At 45.6% G+C, this 19,098-nt stretch overlaps 1 protein-coding gene across 6 annotated transcripts in view; it reads right to left on the bottom strand.

Annotated features, from left to right (window-relative positions):
• Window positions 1–342: 342 nt before the first annotated feature.
• Window positions 343–19,098, bottom strand: part of tmcc1a (transmembrane and coiled-coil domain family 1a) — a 28,581-nt gene continuing 9,825 nt past the window's right edge. For 4 of the 6 annotated variants that reach the window (XM_053848724.1, XM_053848722.1, XM_053848723.1 and 1 more), the window contains 4 exons: window positions 4,447–4,704; window positions 3,698–4,389; window positions 2,804–2,939; window positions 343–2,072 (listed from right to left, as the gene is read on the bottom strand). In XM_053848724.1, coding sequence (XP_053704699.1) covers window positions 1,749–2,072; window positions 2,804–2,939; window positions 3,698–4,389; window positions 4,447–4,704 — 1,410 coding nt within the window. In that variant the 3' untranslated portion in view covers window positions 343–1,748. Of the gene's footprint in view, window positions 2,073–2,803; window positions 2,940–3,697; window positions 4,390–4,446; window positions 4,705–5,935; window positions 10,108–10,133; window positions 16,007–19,098 lie in introns of those variants that run through there. The other 2 variants (XM_053848725.1, XM_053848726.1) reach the window with 2 other exon arrangements.

Consider the following 19,098-nt stretch of genomic DNA (forward strand, 5'->3'; position numbering starts at 1 on the left):
GAGCACCAGCGTGGGTCAAAGCTGGCAGAGTCTGATCAGTGAAGGGTTCGGTTCGGCCTTCCATCAAGTGGAATTAAGGTGTGTGCGAAGGCGGTCATTTTCATCCCGGTGTTCAACGTGACAAGTTGCCCACTCAGATTGTGACAGCCCGTGGTTAAAAAAGGATTTCCAGTCGACCTGTTTCCTCCCTGATAAGGAGTGGCACCTCCTTGTGGCGAGACCCCATCGCCCACTCTCAAGTGTCCACGCACACACTCACTCGCAAAAGAAACCTCCAGTAAAATACAAGGGGCCACACCGCCATCTAGGGATGAGGCGAGGAACGACGAAGAAAAACTCCAAGTGAGTTGGGAATGCGTTTTTATTTATTCCACACTTAGAAAATGACATCAGAAGGCACTGGAGTGGTTTATCAGATAAACCTATACGGGAAACATGAGGTTGACTGTCAGCTATTTTGACCGCTGAACCAAAGAAGGTCTCATTAAAACAATAAAAATCAATAAATACCTTTATAACAGCAGCATGATCATCTCAAGAGGACTGAAGACATTTTGACCGTCTGGTTTGGAATCTCCAGGAGGGTAGGAGAGTCTGACCTGAGTCACGTTATTTTTCCTTCCTCCGCGTCTGAACCCGGACCTGACCCACTTGTTTTCTGTGCTAAAGTGCAGCCGGGAAATGCACTTCTTAAGGGTCACACCAGGTGAGAGGAAAGAGCCGAGGGCGCACAAAAGAGCTCAAATGTTTTTCGATCACTTTAGAAATACATTCATTCCAGACCATGATGAGCAGGATCTGTCCGCTTCCCCCCTGCTTCGTCGCCTTGCAGTGGAGAAACCCGCGCGGCTCGGAGGTTTGGCACTAGGTGAGCTCACTCCAAAATGGGTTTTCATATAGAAACACAAAGATAATACACGGCGCGGGTGTGAAATGAAAGAATATTATCTCACGTGTGCAGTGTTGGCAGTGAGGAGGACGAGCGCAGCGCGGCAGACGTGAAGCAGCAGTTTTCCAGCTCCAGCTGAGATGCGACTGGATAAGCACCACTGGTGGCTCTGGCAGGGGAAGCAATTATCCTGGCAAATTGGTTTTACTTGGACAATAGACTTAAGTCAAGGCTCTTAAAAGCAAGTCCGGTTCTGACGGAACTCATGAACACAAACAAACTGTCTGGTGATATCCTCACCGCGAGCACTTCCCTCCCTGGACTCCCAATTTCACAGATAATCCAAGCGTTTTGTTTCATTTAAAAAAGGGGGACTTTGAATTTAAATCATGTCATCTGTGCTCCAAGAAACAGAACGGAAGGTCATTATGGCAGTGAAATGTCACGGTCGGTCCTTCAAATCATTCAGTCTGAAAGCGTTTCATCACAGCAAGAAATGAGCTTTCCAGCCGAGTCCACCGCAGCAAAGCTCCTCCCGACAACAATCAATCAATCACACTTTCACATTTGTGTGTCTCTGCAGTCCAGCTCTCGGACCACAGTCTCCTTCATGTAGAGCCCGAGGAGCTTATTGCTACATGGTACTGAATAAAATAACACTGAGGATACAACATAAAATCATGAGCCACGTTATTGATTAAAGTCTAAAAGATAAAAACGGTGCATTGTGTGAGGAATAGCAACCGAGCATCAAAGGAATAAAGTAAAAATGTAAACGTCTCTTCCTCCCTAAAACTCTTCATCCTCTATCAAGTTTGTGTGCAACTAGACTGGGCAAAAGTTCGGCTGAGCGCTGTGCTCAGTCCACACCCCCCGGTGGCTGCAGAGCGTGGTGTGTGTACCCTGAAAGTGCGTCCCAGTTCCTCCACAAGAAGGCCAGTAAGAGGACGAGGAGGAAGGTGGAGAGGGAGCGGGAGCGGGTCTTCATCAGAGGGACCACACAGTTGGCCACAGTGGACACGAAGACCAGAAGGACGGCCATAAGGGCCAGCAGCACGTTGATAAGTTTTCCCAGGAGGGTCCTGGCCGTGGCATTTTCCAGTCCTTCCAACTGGACCGCCTGCTGCTGCTGCTGCTGGAGCTCCATCTTTGATATCCGAGTTTGACAGGCCTCCAGCGCCTCCTGCAGGAAAGAAAAGGAGTCAACTCAGGTGGCAGGTGATTTGTCTCCTCCTTGTGGTAGGGTGAGGGAAGTACAACAAGGGGGCAACATGATTAACTTGTTTAAAAAAAAAATCAAAGCTAATAAATGCTTCATATTTCAAATCAAATAATTTGCTCAATAGAAGTACTATTATACTAGTTTTTTGTGCCTGAAAAAAACGATTTAATTTAAATAAATAAAGCCAAATATAAATAAAACCTATCTAATTTTATACTTAATATACAATATGAAGCAGTAAATCTACCTGGAAAATACATAGTTCATATGAGTAGCTGAACTGATTCCACATGAACAAACTGCCGGTGTCGGAGCAAATCTGAATCACTTGCTTGAAAATGTGTTGTGTCATCAACAAACACACAATCAAAGGACAGACAGCAGTTTCAAGCTCATCTTCCAGTGTGCACTTTCAACACGGGCGATGAGGTAATGCTTCCAACCGTCTGTGGAGGACCAAAGGACGGGCGTGTGCAAGCACCTTCGACCTTTCGCTTTAACTGACAAAGATAATATTGACTGTTCGGATTACACTAGCACCAAAATAGTGGGGCGCATTGGACTAGTTCAAGTACACATAAGCAGGGCCCATGAGTGAAGTGCGAGTCTGAAATGTGTTTTTATTTAATACAATAATTTTTTTTTTTTTTTTAATCACAACTCCCATGTTGGTGCTTATGAACAGGACAGACCTGGATGTCTCTGGCCCGCTCGTACGACTGGTAGGCGATCTTCTCCTCCATGCTGGCCAGCTCCTGCTTGAGGTTCAGTATCTCATTCTGGTGCAGATCAGTCAGGTCGTTCAACTGGTCCTCCAAGCGCTCACACCTGCACACAAACATGAGATTTCGGGGTGTAATTGGCTTAGACAAAGAGGCACACAAGGGGGATTTAGCAGTAAGAGAGCCTAAAGGCCAAAGGGACCACATGGCGTCTGACTGGCCCGGTGACTGGCCCTGACAAGATTAGGACCCGCTTACTCATCTGCTGATCCAAGCGGCCAACCACAGAGAGTCAGCAGCAGACGCCTGGCCAATAAGAGGAGCGCAACGGGGAGAAGAGCAATCTGGACTGATGTTTATTTTGGCAGCCAGATTTAATGAAGGAGAAAACACAAACCAAGACATGAGCACGATTCCTCTCAGCAGAGTATGATTGGCACAGTACGAGCAGATTTCACTGCTGGTGGCTACTCAATAGACAAATAAAAAACACATTTAGTGGACTATGTTGGAGTCGTAAATGCCTCCTAGTGGTGTTCACTTTCGGAAACAAATTGTGACTCCAGTGCAACAACAGAGCAGCAGATGGGCCATTCTGGTGTCTGCACTCATTCTCTGTCCCCTCTGGTCTAGATGTTGGGGAGGAATGTGAGCACGTGTTTCAGGACAACTGCCCACAGGCTGAACAAACTGAAAACAGAGAGGTCTGGCTCTGACAAACAGTGGGCTTCTTTTTATTGACCAGTATGTGCGACTGAAACAGGAACACAAGCTGTCTGTAAATCATCAACTCTTATAAAGCTCTGATGCATGACAACACAAAGCACATGTCAGGACGCCGCCAGTGTTTTGTGAGGAACATACCTAAATCGCTCTTCCTGCAGCGACTGCATGACAACAGTGTAGTCCTGCTGATAATCTCGCTTTAAGCCATCCAGGCTCTCCTCCAGCCGTGCCTGACCCTCCCTCAGCTCCTGGACCTCCTGCAGCAGCATGTCCAGACTAGAGCTCTCACTTCTCTCCAGTGTGTTGCCCTTAGAGCTGGGGGGGCCTCCAGGGGCCCCCGTGATGCTGATGGCGCCAGCTGAGCCGGAGGTGGCACTGGAGCAGTCATCCTCACTCCCGTATTTGGGACTTGACTGGAGGTGATGACCGGCGCTGGCCAGAGACCGTCCAGCGAGCCCGGTCACACCTTCCTCCACCGTGGGGTCGTCCAGCGAGTCTTTGAGGGAGGGGATGTTGTCGGCGCTGCCAAACTTGTTGCGGATGAGCGAGGCGATTTCTCTGGGCTTAGAGACGACGGCGCCGGCAGCAGAGTGAGTGGCCTGGGAGAAGCTGGACAAACCTCCTTTGACACTGTCCACCACACCCTCGCTGAAGCCGGTCACCTTCGCGCCAACGTCCTTGAGGCCCTGGTGCATGTCCCGCAGAACATCCTTGGGCTGCCGAGGAATACCATTGTGCTCCACCTCTCGCAGCTTCCGGTGGTAATGCTCCAGCTTCCGCTGCAGCTGCTGGATGGTTTGGGCCGACTTTTGATTCTTCTTCTCAAAAACCTGGAACAACTTTGATTAATGAACAGAGTCCAGCAGACAGCACTTTGAGGGATTCACCTGCTTAATGCGTGTGCTCTGCTGTTTGTCGGCGTTGTTGGCCAGCTTGAGGTATTCCGCCACATTGTCGTCCCGGGCCGTCTGCTCGATCTTTATTTGCTCAGTGAGCTTCAGGATTTTCTGCTGCAGCTGAGCGATGGCCTGCTTCGTGCGCTGCGGGTCGGGAGTTCCATCTTCGCTGCTGGTGAATGAGCCGTCTGCACCGCATGACACGGCCAGAGGTGTCTGACCCAACCCGCTCACCTCCAGCCGGTCGATCTGAGGATGGAAGACGGAAAAAGACGATGAGACAAGGGCAGGATGATTGATCTTTCCCACAGCCAGGAAAAGAAAAAGAATTTTCATGCAACTTATACTTCACATATTTGTTCATTTATAAGAGTTAAAGTAGCACGATGAAGAGCAACTTGGGAGGAGACAAAACACAACTGAGGAAAGATGAGTGTTTGCACAATCAAGTCACTCCTTTGTTTGTGCACTGATGGGTCACACTTTACCCAGAGAAGTCACAGTGTGAGTAGAATGAGGTAAGTGACAAAAAACAAATTCTGAAAAAAAAAAGTTATGAATCTAGTTTCTGTTGAAGACTACAGTAGTATTTTACTGATGGATGAATGATCTGTAAGGTTTTAACACATTTTTAAGCTTATTTAGTTTACTCTGCTCTACAGCAATATGACTTCAGCGACACAACACCACCAAAAAGCGGTCAAACTCGGTGAAAAGGGAAGAAGAGATTTGCTGACGCGCTATATCAGACTTCTGCTTTTCAGCAGCAGCAGGAAAGCAAGCAAATTGGCTACTTGAGGTCAGTCTGTCAGAGGAGGAAGACACATGCATGACATCACTGTTGCAGGAGAAATGGAAGTGAAATAAGTTAGCGACTTGCTGCACACTAAAAGCACATGGAAAGGAGAATTAAATGGGTATCAGTCACATCTGTCCAGCGCAAAACAAACAGGATATTAGGTTTCTGGGAGCTTTATACGGCTGGAACTGTGCATTTCATGAAAAGTAATCCAATAAAAACAATCTAAAGTGTACGCACACCTCCACACAGCGCGATAAAACCCCACATTATACAGAAGCAGATCTCCAGTTGTCGGAATAAGATCAGATTAAATGCATCATCTCCAGGAAAGAAACACCATCTTGGTGTGACAGACGTCTCAAGACCAGTGGAATGACAACACAAACAGCTTGGCTTGTCATCAGGGGATTTCAGGGTCAGGCCAGGAATGTAGTAGACCAAGGGGAAGTTTCAGTCCTGCGACACACCATCGCTGAACAAGTCCAAGCCTTAACAGGTAAGAAGAATGAAGCTCACCTGAGTGAGCACCAGCATGACTCACTGCACTGGCACAAACACGTCCGGTGGTGTGCCAAGACTATATTTAGCGTCAATGCTAACACAATAAATAAATCATGATTATTATTATCATTAATAGAAATACAGTGAAGCAGCAGCAAGGAAACAAAAGCTGCTCACCTTCCCGTTAGCCAAACGCAGAAACTGTTCCCAGTGCATTGTTCCCAAAGTGAATAAAACCTTTTGTTTTTCATTTAATCCAACACTCAGACGCGTCCTAGCAGCTTAGCCCCGGTTGAAACTCTGCTCTCGGTGGCTCCCTGGACTGCCACCGGTCAATGTGCCGGCTTGTTGTGAAAGTTGACTCGCACCTGAAGCTCCGTGAAGCACAGCGCTAAGCCCCGCCCAGCTCAGCTGAGCGATGAGGTCATCGCACCACGACTGTCAATCAAACGGAAATAGCTGCACACTCAGTGCGTGACTTACCTGAAGCCCAGAGAAACTACTCATACGCTACTGTTTTGGCTATGGAAATACAAATGTAATACATGTTATGAGTTTCTCAGGAATATTAACAGCGGATTAAATTAAAGGTTTAATTTAAATTAAAGTAGTTTCTGTTACTATTTTACGCAGAAAAATGCAAAATGTATTATTATTATTATTATAAGATATAACATAACTGTGAAATAGAAAAATAGTAGAATCAAACTCAACACTAGGATCCAGACTGAGAGTTTGGGTTGAAATTGGAGACAACATTGACGCCCAGTCTGGATCCATGCCAGTGAGTGGTGCGAATCAACAGAACCAGAAAAACTAGTCCGGCACCTTCTCAGTGCTCATACTGAATCAAGCTCCAGGAGCACATTCCTCCAAACCAGAAAAACACAGAGGCTTTGATTCAACCTCAAACTCCAGCTTATCAGAAATTCAGATCTGTGAGTCTGTTTACTAAACAAAGATATGATCTGTTCTTAATCTGGTTGACGGTCAACCAAGGCCACGATATGAATCACTGAAATAGTAGACTGCCCGTCGCCAACTGACCAATGACGTGATAGTCTGGCACCTGCTCTGTTCTCGGACACAAGCAGAACTTTATTAATAGCTTTGTCACGGCAGGCGTGTCACATCCGAAACAGGGTAACCGAATATCCAGAATTTCCTGATGGCAACAATCTTTTTCTATAGCCTTACATAGACAAGATACTATCCACTGGTGGAAACATGTCTTTATAAGATTTAATCTCAAAATCTTGATCTCAATGTAAATCTGCACCTTATATTACCGGCAAATTGGAGGGAACAAACTATGAGGCTGCTTTAAAATGAAGAGGATGAAGGGCCAAATTCATCCGTGGTTTTACATGAAACCTAGGTCTTGGCTGGAGAGCAAACAAACCTAAAAAGACTTCACATGCAAAAATATCTATTGAAAAGTCTTTTGCCTGTTCCACACCAGGTGAAGGAGATTTGGATCTGCTGGTGCCACTCACTGTGCAGTGAAAACCGATGGTTTCAGATAAGAGTTCAGAGGGCAGACCAGTGGAATCCCTTAAAAAGGGAGTGTCCTGAAGAAAGACGAGATACACAAGCCGTGATAAGAAGCTGACTTGTACACGCTGGTACCAGATCAGGCCCCTGAACCGATCCCTCTACAACACGACACACAGTCAAGAGCGGGTTCTTCTGGGTACGCCAGAGGACAAACTGCACGGCAATGTTTCATCCACAGATTTCTGACTGAGCAAATTGCCTGTACGAGCAGTTTTGGTGTCAGCAGTGGCCAACCAAGCTTGTAATGAATAGATATGTGGCTGAGCGATAAAACCCATTTCACAAAGTTACTGGAGTCGAACAAGTCGAGGCGACAAGCATCACATTGCCGGAGCCTGCGCTGCCTAATGAGGGAATTTGTGAGTGTAATTAGGGGGAGGGGACTCTGATGTGGAGATGATGAGACTTCATCTGTGGTGGCAGGAGAGAAAGGCGACGTCCCCCCACTCCTCCGGCAGACGTGACTTTCACTCCGCCCGTGTCCACCCCAACAGGGTCCACCTGCTCCGCTTACACAACAGCCTGTGATCCCAGCAAAGCTGGTTAGAAGCATGACTCGACGACCCGGACTTACCTCTGACTCACATGTGAGCAGGCTAAACCTCCCCGTAGCTGTGCATCTCAAACAAACGGCCATTTGTTATGTTGTTGTATATGCGTAATAAGAGACACACAAGAACATTGTGAACCATCACATTTCCACCTGGTGATTGGCCGACAGTTCAGAGTAAAAGTCTGGAAACAGACACAGTTTTAAGAAATGTATTCACCAAATCTGGTCATACACTAGAAAGGCACATCTTTATGAGCATCCAGTGAATCCTCTCACTGAAGGTGCCTCATTCTGCTTGACAAATAATGATATATTGCTCCAGAACATTACTGAATACTAGTGACAAACTGGTAGAAAGCTCTTCCAACACGTTCGCTCCAAGTCCCATAATGCACTGCAACAGAGTACAAGTAACATTCGACTTACGACGAGCAGATGCTTTTTTTTTTTTTTTTTTAATTCAATGTCAGGCAACAGTCACAGCAGCACAGTATCCCAGCATCTCACTCTCACACAGCCATCTACCACTACAGTAGTACCTATAACCCTCACGTCGGCCATTTTGAATGGCATTCAACTTACGTCCAATCTGACTTACGACCGGTTGGTCAGAACCGATCCCGGTCGTAAGTTGGATGTTACTTGTTTAGCGTTAGGAGAGCTAGCAGTTTAAACCGAAGTGTCCAAGTGCAAAACTACCCCAGTAAAAGGTCACCACTAACCCATATTGCACTGCAACAAGCTCTAAAAACACATTCCTGATTGAATTAAATTCCTGAATACACTTTCTCAGACACAATCTAATCTGTCCTATTGATTTTCCCATGACTCTGCAAAATATTACTGACACCATTAGCCGCGGTTTTTGACTCCTTGCGATAACATTTACAAACCGTCATCAGTGGCAACAGAAGTACAGTACCTTGTTTGTTGCAAGGCCTCGCATTCTCCGCCGCCTCTGCTTCATGTGCAAGCCCTCCGCGGAACCCCAGATCTACTTCCAGGTATGTAAAAAACAAAGCCTCCCGCGCCAGAGCTCTCTGCGTGTACGACGGCGCTGATACCAGCAGGAACATTGTTGGAAGCTCCTCTGCCCTCCAACCCTGCTTATCAGTCAAGTCCCATGAAACCCTCTCAAAGGATGGTTTTCAGTGCTAAAAGCCACGATGTCTTCGGAAGCATGACATATGCCTCATCTGTTTTTACGACAGCTTCATCCCAATTTCGTCAGCGAGCCTGGAAGCCAATCATCTGAGGGTGAGTGAACTTCACACTCCTGATTAGGTGGAGTGAGCTTTAACCCTGAGGTCTGGATATCAGAGAAGAGATGGCTGTTATAACAAGATCATGTCAGCACTGAGTGAACTCCAGCTCGCTGCCTTCCATTGATAAAAGTGATTATCCTCCACATGATAGCGTGTGGTCGGGGCAGAGCAGGGGACATCGCTTGGCTCAGCAGTGTGCTCTTCAACTAACCTAAACCCCCCCTTCCCCTCTATTCACTCTTGCTCTGGGTTTCAGTTCCCACACAGTCAGGACTCCATCATTTAAGCAGAAAGGAGACTGCTATTTAAATAAAATCCAACTTTCAACAATGAGCTCCATTCAGCAAATACTGAAAATGGTATAATCCTTACCACTATGCAGGAGGGGTGGTGTACTCAACATCACCTAAATAGCACAATAAACACTTGCCGAGGGGCGTGCTAGTCTGGGAAATGAGAAGGTACGATGCGAAAAGTAGCTTGGTCTTGGCCCAGAAATAGAACAGCTGCATCAGCTGGGACTTCACTGCCACTGGGAAGTGACTAAAAACATACACCTTATTCAACTGATTCAATGATCAGAATTGTTTTGCATGAAATCCAATCACATCAGTTACTGTGTAACTACATGAGATGTGATCATCATTTTGATCTTTAGGTACGAAGTGGGAGGATTTGAGTCACAGATTAACGTCTCCAATGAGGTCAGAAGAAAGAGCTGAGCCAAAAGGCAAGGTGTCTGGAGTCTCCCTTCAGAGATAGCACAGCCGTGAAGCAGTGGTTCAAAGCAGAGCGGTGCTTTGGGCTGCTAGTCAGGATGAGATGTTCAGAGTGACGGGGGAGGCCCAGGCAGATATGCTGGAGAATGTTTATAAAACCGTTCACAGAACTAGTGCGTCTATTATGGCAGGCATCTTTAGCAAGTTTTCTAAACTCAAAATGAAAGTAGGATTATCGGCGCTAATCCTAAACAATCCAGAGTCCTCAGGTGGTCACTCACTGTGCTGCTGGAGGGAGGTTGATCGGGGTCAGCAGTTACCAGATTGAGAATGACCTCCATGGTGGACAGATGCAAGTGCACATCCTGAACTGAAGCTGAGCTCGCTCCGACTTCTCGCCCCTGTGCAGCAGGTACAGCCGAGCACGTGGGAAAGACAGCTGCCATGAGAGGCAGCTCTTGGTTCAGGGCATCTCCTCCATCTCCGGTGACAGCACTTGACGAGAAAAGTTCAGAGGAATACTCTGCTTGGCTGAATATCCAGAATCCATATGATGCTCAGTACCTATCACGATTGATGGTCCCGCAGCTGCTTGTTCACAGAGCCGGTTCTACTCAAAGCCCACCTGCACGCTTCAGTGCGAGCACACACTCTGAAGTACAAAGTGTCCGGTTAAGCCTTCGGAACGCACGCATGTGCTTCGCGGAGCAAAACTCCAAAGGACGAGTCGCGTTTTCAGGAAACAAGAACTTCTCTGGTGCATCGATCCGTCTGATGGAGCTTTGGGGAGCAAACTGCTGAGGTGGATAATCGGATAAAAAACTTCCAGAGTTAAAAGTCGACTGTTGGTGCATCAAATCCCTCAGAGAAAACCGAGGTAGAGACCCCGAGGACGGATGTGAGGGGAGCAGGAAAAGAAGGGCCCACCAGGAGCTGTCACCGAGAGGCAGCGAGGGGCTGTGAGAAAGCTTGATAGGGGAAGGGAGGGCTATTATTCCGGGAGTTTCCAGGCCAGCTCTGATCCAAAACAGAGGCTAATGGGCTAAAAAAGAGAGGGACAAATCCACCTTCCACTGCCTCCTTTTAAAGGTCGCAGCGTGATTGTCAGGACCAATCAGTTTCCTGAGCGAACACGCTTTAATGAATGACCTTCTGTCCTGAGACGTTTGAACCGCGCTTACAACAACGTCCTAACAACGTTGTGCAATGTGAAACACTCAATCCAGATGACGTTTAAAATGGAACAGGGAAAGAGATTATACTAATAACACAGTCACATGTAGGCGCTTCCATACAAAGACTGATATTCATTCAGAAACTTTGCCCGCAAAGATCTGGCTGGAGAGAGCGGGTGTCCCAGGATGAGCTAAAAATCCTGCAGAAACTCAACCCAAAACATGATGTAGAAAAGATGCGGCTTTACCAGTGATGTCACTAGAAATGATGCCAAGTCGGTGTAACGTAAACCACAGGGTCACGTCCACTTGAATGTGAATATGCTTCGTTTTATAGGTTTTATAGGTTTACATTTAAATTTTGTCTCACGTATCGAACCTCAGACAGTTGCGACAGATGAGTTTGGATCCTTTTTTGACTCGAAATAACGAAAAAAATAAATGTATCAGACGTTATCAGTCGGTGGCGGAAATGTCCACCAGCCACGCCCCAAGAAAATTTGACAATGCAAGAAAATAATTTACCTACAACAGGCTAAGATGAAGAATGGAACTTCTTCCTCATTGTTTGCCAGAAGACGCCAAGCGATACTGTGCCACCTACAGGACTGGCATGTGTACTATGTCGGTCAATCTTATCTTGAGTTTTTTTGTCTAACACAAAATTTTTGGAGTCGTCACGAAGCAGACAACAAAGTTTGCCACACTGGTAAACAGCCGACAAGACGGTGTGTGGATGTGAAAGTGTCATGAATGCTGCACCTGAGGTGCTACAAAGTGAAACAGGGAACAATATCAAGTATGATGCGGTGATTATTTAACTTCACTGTGACAAATGCAATTTCATATTCATGCGACCTTAAGTCAATTCCATCCTCAGCTCCACTTCCAATTAAAACTAATTGGACTTTCCCCTGCGGATGATTGAAATTGACATTTAAATGCCACCTAAGGCAAAATCTCCCAAAAATATAGCTCTACTGTTTCAATTCTAAGACTCCCTGTGCACTTTAAAGTGTCAACAAACCAATTACAGTGAAAAACTGAGCGAGGATTGAATGCAGGAAAAAGGGTTGCCGAAGTGGGGAAGAGAGAGGCGGGAGGAGGGGTAGGGGGGAGCCATGAATAAAGGGGTTTAATGAGAGAGCGAAGGGAGTTATGGGACCGGCTGAAGGGGACGGATTTGGGGAAAAGGCTGCTTATATAATAACACAACTGAGCGGTGAAAGAGTTGATGTGTAGGTTCGGACGGTAAAAGGCAATATAGAAAAGGGGATTCCCACACTCTCAGAGGAATGCATGACACACAAGCTGCCGGACTCTCTGTGTCATTTAAGCCAAAAGGTCTGCAGGTCTACAATGTCAGCAATGTTGGCCCCCCAGCAGCACTCATTAGTCCAGGAATACGCCGGCTTCCAAAGTGACTCAGGACATTCTCTCGGCGAGCTTCAATAACATACCGCGGATAGCAAAACGGTTCCGCCAGGACTGGATGTTAGTTTATTTGGCAGGTGACTGGAACAACACTCCCTCCTACAGAAAAGATGTCCAGAAATGAGCAGAAATCCAAGGAGAAATCTGGCTATCAGGAAATCTCTCCTGAAGCCGTGACACCCGAGCATTGTCTTGGAGGACATGACCTGCTGAACTGCAGGCAAATTGAGGTCAGGCGTGCTTATCTAGTTATCTGGCAGATGACTCTCCAGGCAGGGTGGACTTTACGCTGCAGCACAGCGGCGTTTATTGCTGTAGTTAACACACATTTGACATAAGGAAAATGCATGTCCTCTATGAATCTACAGACAATAGCTTTTGCTGAGTCTGAATAGCTTATTAGACTCAACCAAGAGTAAACAAGAGTGAAATGTTTTATTTCCATTTTTGTCGTTCTGTTGTGAACGTGATGCGCCCAACAATCCCTGCAATACTTCATCTTTCACCGCGCCAATCTTGGGTTTGAGTAGAAAAACAGAGGGGAATACTTGTGATAACCTGCGACGACTGAAGAGTTTTTACAAAAACAAATGTAATCTAAAGGCAATCTCGCACACAGACAGAGAATAATGTGTTTGGAGCGCTGTTCTCAGCCAGTGGTCAGAGGCGACACTTCCCTCCTGATACATAATGCTCATTGTCATTCTGAGGACAGAGCTGTCGCTGAGCGAAGGCCAGACGTTCCAGGCTTTGCCAAATCATTCCCGGAGATTTAGAAAAATAGAAGGGATCAGACAAAGCTGCAGCAAAATGTTCATTAAAACCAATCCGGTGAATTCTATTTTAATACTTCTTCGCAGTGATGTTGAACCAGTTTAAGTGTGATTTATGGTGAAGCCCAGGGGATCAGTTAGAGCAGCGTAGTGGTGTTCCTCACTCAATGTCATGACATATACACGTTATTAGAGTCACAAGTTATTGTTTTAAATTCATTTTTTTCACCAACAATTGCATCTTTTCACATGTTTTTCATTTAATATATCAATATGTGGGCTTTCGCCCTTCACAATAGACCTTGCTTTAAATGGCATCACAGTCTGCACACACGTTTGTCTTGCTATCCTTGTTGGGACATAATGCTTTCTCCAGCCTCTCACCCTAAACCATCCAAAACAAATGCCTAACCTTAACCAGGACCTCAACCAAACTTAAACCCAGTTGTAATGACCTAGTTATTTCAAAGTTTTCATCCTCAAACTAAGGCTTGTGGGTTCCAGCCAAATGATCCGCACAAAGGCATTAGGCCCTCACAATATATGTTCCCTACAAATGAGGATAAACCAGGTACACAGAAGTCTATATTGACTATAACTATAATGACAGTTGTTGTTTTTCAGTTCTCGTGGGCTCCGGTCAAATGGTCTCCACAAAGGCATAAGGTCCCCACAAGAACAGTGTTTTGTCAATTGGTTCCCACAAGGCAAGATAAACAAGTACACACACATTACTTTACAATTGATTCACTTAAAAAAATAACCTTTTATTCACAATACTTATAACAACAGTGACCATTCTAATGTCTACCAATCACATTTTCGTCTTGATAATTTTGATTGGAAGTTTGGTCGCTGCAATATTTACTCACACAGCTGGTTGGCTCATAAACTGAAAGGTTCAAACACGCAGTTTGTGACCACATTATTCACATGTGGCCCAGCAGGAAAACATATTGCCTTCCTTAGATTATTTTTCCTGTGGTGCTACTGGGACATTTGTATATTTATATCTGTCAAGTGATTTAACAGTCCCTTAAGATTCAACAACCCTTGAAAATGTCCTGCCCCCCATTGAGATCAAAGAACTTTGGTTTTATATTTATATTCCCCGTAATAAAAATAAAGATTACTGGTAGCATGTTTGTTTTTGACTATCTGTCCAGGAATATAGTTGAAAAAGGGGCTCTGTCTTGGTGAGTTGGAGAGGCATTTCTTCAGTCTTGTGATTGCTAAAATCACAGAGGCAATATGTTACAGCCCCAACATGTCACCCATGTAATCCAAAATTGATGTGTTATGGAGGGATACTGCACGGGGTTACGTAAAAGCAGAAGAGAGAGTGCTTTGTGGAGTGAAGATAATTCCGGCCTGTGAGGGGAGACAGCTATGAGGGGGCTCAGTGCCCTCCTGAACAATGATTCCCCCATAAAACGAAGCACCCGTCTCACTCCCTGAGCTGCTGCAGAATCAACAGACCAGTTGGGAGTTATATAAACTTCTTGACAACTTTTCATTGCTAAGACAATTCTGACAGACGTGGGCAGTGATGGACCAACTCTGACTCTTCTATTTTCCAAACTCTGGGAAGTATATTTGTGTCTGAAGTGGTGGAGGTTTCTGTTTGGGTGCACGTGTGCGCTGGGAACACAATAGTATTGTAAGAGTAAACAGAGTCGGTACACGAGAAGGAACGTCTACCCATTGGCAAGTATGAGTCTGTTTATACTCCATTCATCGGGGTTATGCAACAGTGAAGGCACTGGACCAAACTGTTGTTGGAAGCCGTCAAAGTACCAGTGGCTGGTGGTGAGCTGATAGTGGCGCCAGCCGATTCATAAGCAGGAAAGGGAACTATAAAGAAGAATCCGTCGCAGATTTTTGGCTCAGAGTCTGTTGATGTTGGCGCAGTTGGGGTCTCACTGCGTGGAGTGACTCTCGCTTGACCTTATTGGGGAACTTTGAAGGGGACATGAGGGTTGAACTGTAATAACCCCATTTGACTCACTTTTAAATTTAACACCTTACTCCTGCACTTAAAACAGTCTGTCATTTAAGGATCATGCAACACTTAGATCAGCTTTTTGTCAATTTTTTGTGATTCTTAAGGGTGCAAAATGTGAACTTTGGCAGAGGGCGTCCACTAGAGGGAGCCAAAATACATATTAGAACTGAGTTCAGACTTTGAACTATATTAAGTCTACCGTTTATGTATCAATGAGAGGCTAGTTTTTAAATAGATCTACCATAAAAAGGGTAAGAAAATCGGAAAAAATAACGATTTATTTCTGTGGGCTGATGGCCATGTTGGAATTACATTACAGAGGTCAAGACAAGAGAAATGAGGCAGAAAATAATCATTATAATAATGCAGAATCTGAAAGAAACACACGTGATATGATGAGTGGGGGAAAGAGAATATTCAGATGTGTGCTCCAAGTGGGTCAGTAGAGCACCAGCGTAGGTGATCTGCAGCTCAATCCATAATTCATAAGACTCACAAATGATATAGCAGGAGCAGGGAGTGGCAGACATGCTCACGCGTCTGGTGTCTGAGTCTCGCTGCACGGCTCCTGCACTCTCTCAGAAAGAGCAATTTCCTTTGGAAAACAGCTAATGGGCACTCGGGGCAATAATGAAAACGAAAGATGACTTTCTGAAAGGATCAAGTGAGGGTTGGAAAACAGCTCAGAGCACCGAGAAACAGACATGTAGGTCAAGGTTGAGCGCAACATCCTCAACGGTCACCAGTGATGTGGCAACCCTGAACCGGCTGAGAAAACAACAGACACACGTGCATGCCCACACCAACGTGCTGACACACACACTAAAAGAGGAAGGACCAGCTGCAGGCCAAAAATAACACACAAAGGATGACCTGTAGTTACTCACTGCTGACATGCAGATAAATCCACATGATCTCACGCAAAGAAAACAAACAGAGAAATCTAGCTGCAGCAGCTAACGCCAATACTGTTTACAGAAGCGTTGTGAGCGTGAATAAAAATGACCGTCCTTGGGAAGTGAACTTCAACGCGTGGAGTGTCTAATAATAGCCTCAGAGACACGAGTGGACCTCATTCAGATGGAGATTTAAAAAAAATCCTTGCAGCCTGCAGCATCATCATTACTCCTAATAGCTGCAGATTTCGACTGTTACACAGCAACTAGTTCACACTCCGCCAAATGTGAAGGAGCTTGTGCGACCTTGCTTCGCCACGTAGGTGGAGCGGTCTTACTGAGAATAATCGGATTCAAAGGGCGTCGGTCGGCGTGTGTTGCCGCCACACATGAATATTCATCAGGCTAATTAAACAAGCTGGAGATTCACTTCAAAGCAAATAAACATTTGGGCGGAGGAGAGTTGAAGCCCGTCGGTGGAGACGGGCACCAAAGATGAGTATCGTGTTCGAGGCTGCGATCTGAATGTCAGGTCATTTATCTAGTCTTTGATGTGGAAATCAGTTCGACTCTGGCTCAGCTAACATCGACTTCCACTTTTAGGGCGCAAGTAGTGAGACAGCTGTTGTAACCACGTCACAGCAATAAGTGCTCTGAGATATTCAGCCCTACGAGGAGCAGGAAGAGTAAAGAGGACTGACACTTCCCGAAGTAAAACTGCTTCCAGTCATAGACAAATTCAACTAGAGGCCAAATCCCAGGCCAGTGGGCCACATCCAGGCTGGCCATGTCATTTCATGAGCTTTAAATACATATAGTAAGCTCCAAATTGAATTGAACCAGCCAGGTCTTACAGCGTCATGTAGCAAATACACCACGCCACCATGGCATAAAAATACATCACAAGAAGATGACAAAAAAGGAAGTGACTTGTTGTAGTCAAAGTAAAACGTCTTCTTCAAGCTACTCACAGAAGAACAATGTATTCAAAGTTACACAAGTAAAAGAGTGTCACTGGTCACCACTCGCCTCTGGCTATAGCGAGAAAGGCTCAGATAAGAGAGGCTTAGGAAAGACATTGGACTGAACTGAAGATGACACCAGGGTCACAGAAAAGAGGAGAAGACATGACTTGATCAAGTAAGAAGAGAAAGAATAAAATTTAGTTAAAATCTGACTTTAGATTTGTCACAAAGAGGCGAGTGGCTAATTCTGTTCCGCCAGACCACACGTAGGTGCAGGATCAGATAATGAACCCATGAGCTGTCGGCTGATTGAAGCAGCTCTGGCCCCATTTCAAAATCGCCACGGTTGCCATGGTGATGGGCAAGAGGGCTTGGCAATGGACAGACAATGGGATGGTGAGAGATGAGTAATAAAGGAAGGAAATATATCTGAGCTGAATCAAACAAAGGGAATAAAAGACAGCAACTTGAGAGTAATGTGTCATTCAGCAGCCACACGCTTAGAAATAAGTTAGCAGTCTTGGTGCAGTCACCAAGTACGAGGATCTAATGAACATTTTGTTCATTGCTTTTGTTCCACCACTAGGTGGCACTCTCCAGAGACGTGGCCCTCTAAGTTGAGTTTCACTTTTTCATGCTGACCCCTGAGTCTAGATGTAAAAAATAAGCTGGGCGAGTTCAGAAAAGTGGACAGCGACTGCTGAATATTCACTCCTTAGGTCAAGAAAAGATACAAGCACAGAGCGCTCAATGAAACGGTCAGCACAGGAGAACCATTGTTTGTCAATCCCTGATCAATACTGGCTGGAATTATTGATGAATCTGTCGCCTCTTTGAGACAGAAGCCCGTGGAAACACGCTCAGAATAAGGGTCCAGAGCTGGGATCGCAGGGAACTTATTTTCCTCTATACTAGGTACACAACTGTGAACACAAGTGCAGAATCACGCTCACATGCAGAAGCGTGAAAAGCAATTTCCTCTGATCAGCCAACACCGCCGCAGATGGATGACATCACCTCGGACGAAGAGCACATGCTTCACCCTCTGACATCCGCCGTCTCTTCCTCTTCTGCTGAAAGTCAATCGAAACCCTCTTGTTTGATTTTGCACGGCTTTGACTGCTCACTTCAGTCGACGTGTTTACAGTCGCTGCGGGGAGGTGCTGCTTTGAGAAAGACTTGATTGTTCGTGTTCTCATCAAAGTAAACATGACATGTGATATTCGGAGAACAAGCTCGGCTGATATACCAGAAAACACTGTCTCTGGATGAACCGCCGTGTCCTGCTTTAGCAACGTGCATCTTTATAAGAATAGGGAAAACATGAGCTCATTTTAAATGCCATCAGGAGAAATACATGACTCAACTTCTTCGTCCAACAACTGAACGGCCACTGTCGTAAATTCATGCTGCTTCTCTACAGAATTCTGAGAGGGAGATAAATAATCACTCAGTGTCTAAGGTGTCACGCTACTCACACAAGTCCCATAATGCACTGCAACAACTGAAGCCATCATCACTTGTATGGGCCATTAAAATCTATTTCCAGAGTAAGCACATCTATGATATCAACTTCAATATGAATTTGGAACAAGCAAAACACGTTACAAAACAAAATGAAATTCTCAACACCACAACAAAGCAGTGAGACAGGTGCAGAAGAATAAGCGAAGGTTTCAGGGGTCAAACAGCCAAAGGCTTTTTCCAGTATTTCCCAGCTCTCCAGTGAAAACTAGGGTTTAGGATCACAAGCCAAACCCAGGAGGACCAGCTCAGCAAAGACAACACAAATTCCACCTCAAGCGCACACACAAGCACACCAAAAAATCCTGTGGTGTAACAGATCTAGCCCGCAGCCAGGGTTTCTGTTTCATCTCAACTCTGTGTGAACGCAACACGGCCGCACCTGACAGGTCCTCCATCTTCAGGAGTAGAAGCTGGACGACACCCTCTTATCTAATGAACCCCTCATTTATCAATCATGTGGAGTGTAATGTT

This window comes from Synchiropus splendidus, chromosome 18 (assembly GCF_027744825.2).
Source record: "Synchiropus splendidus isolate RoL2022-P1 chromosome 18, RoL_Sspl_1.0, whole genome shotgun sequence".
Taxonomy (NCBI): domain Eukaryota; kingdom Metazoa; phylum Chordata; class Actinopteri; order Syngnathiformes; family Callionymidae; genus Synchiropus; species Synchiropus splendidus.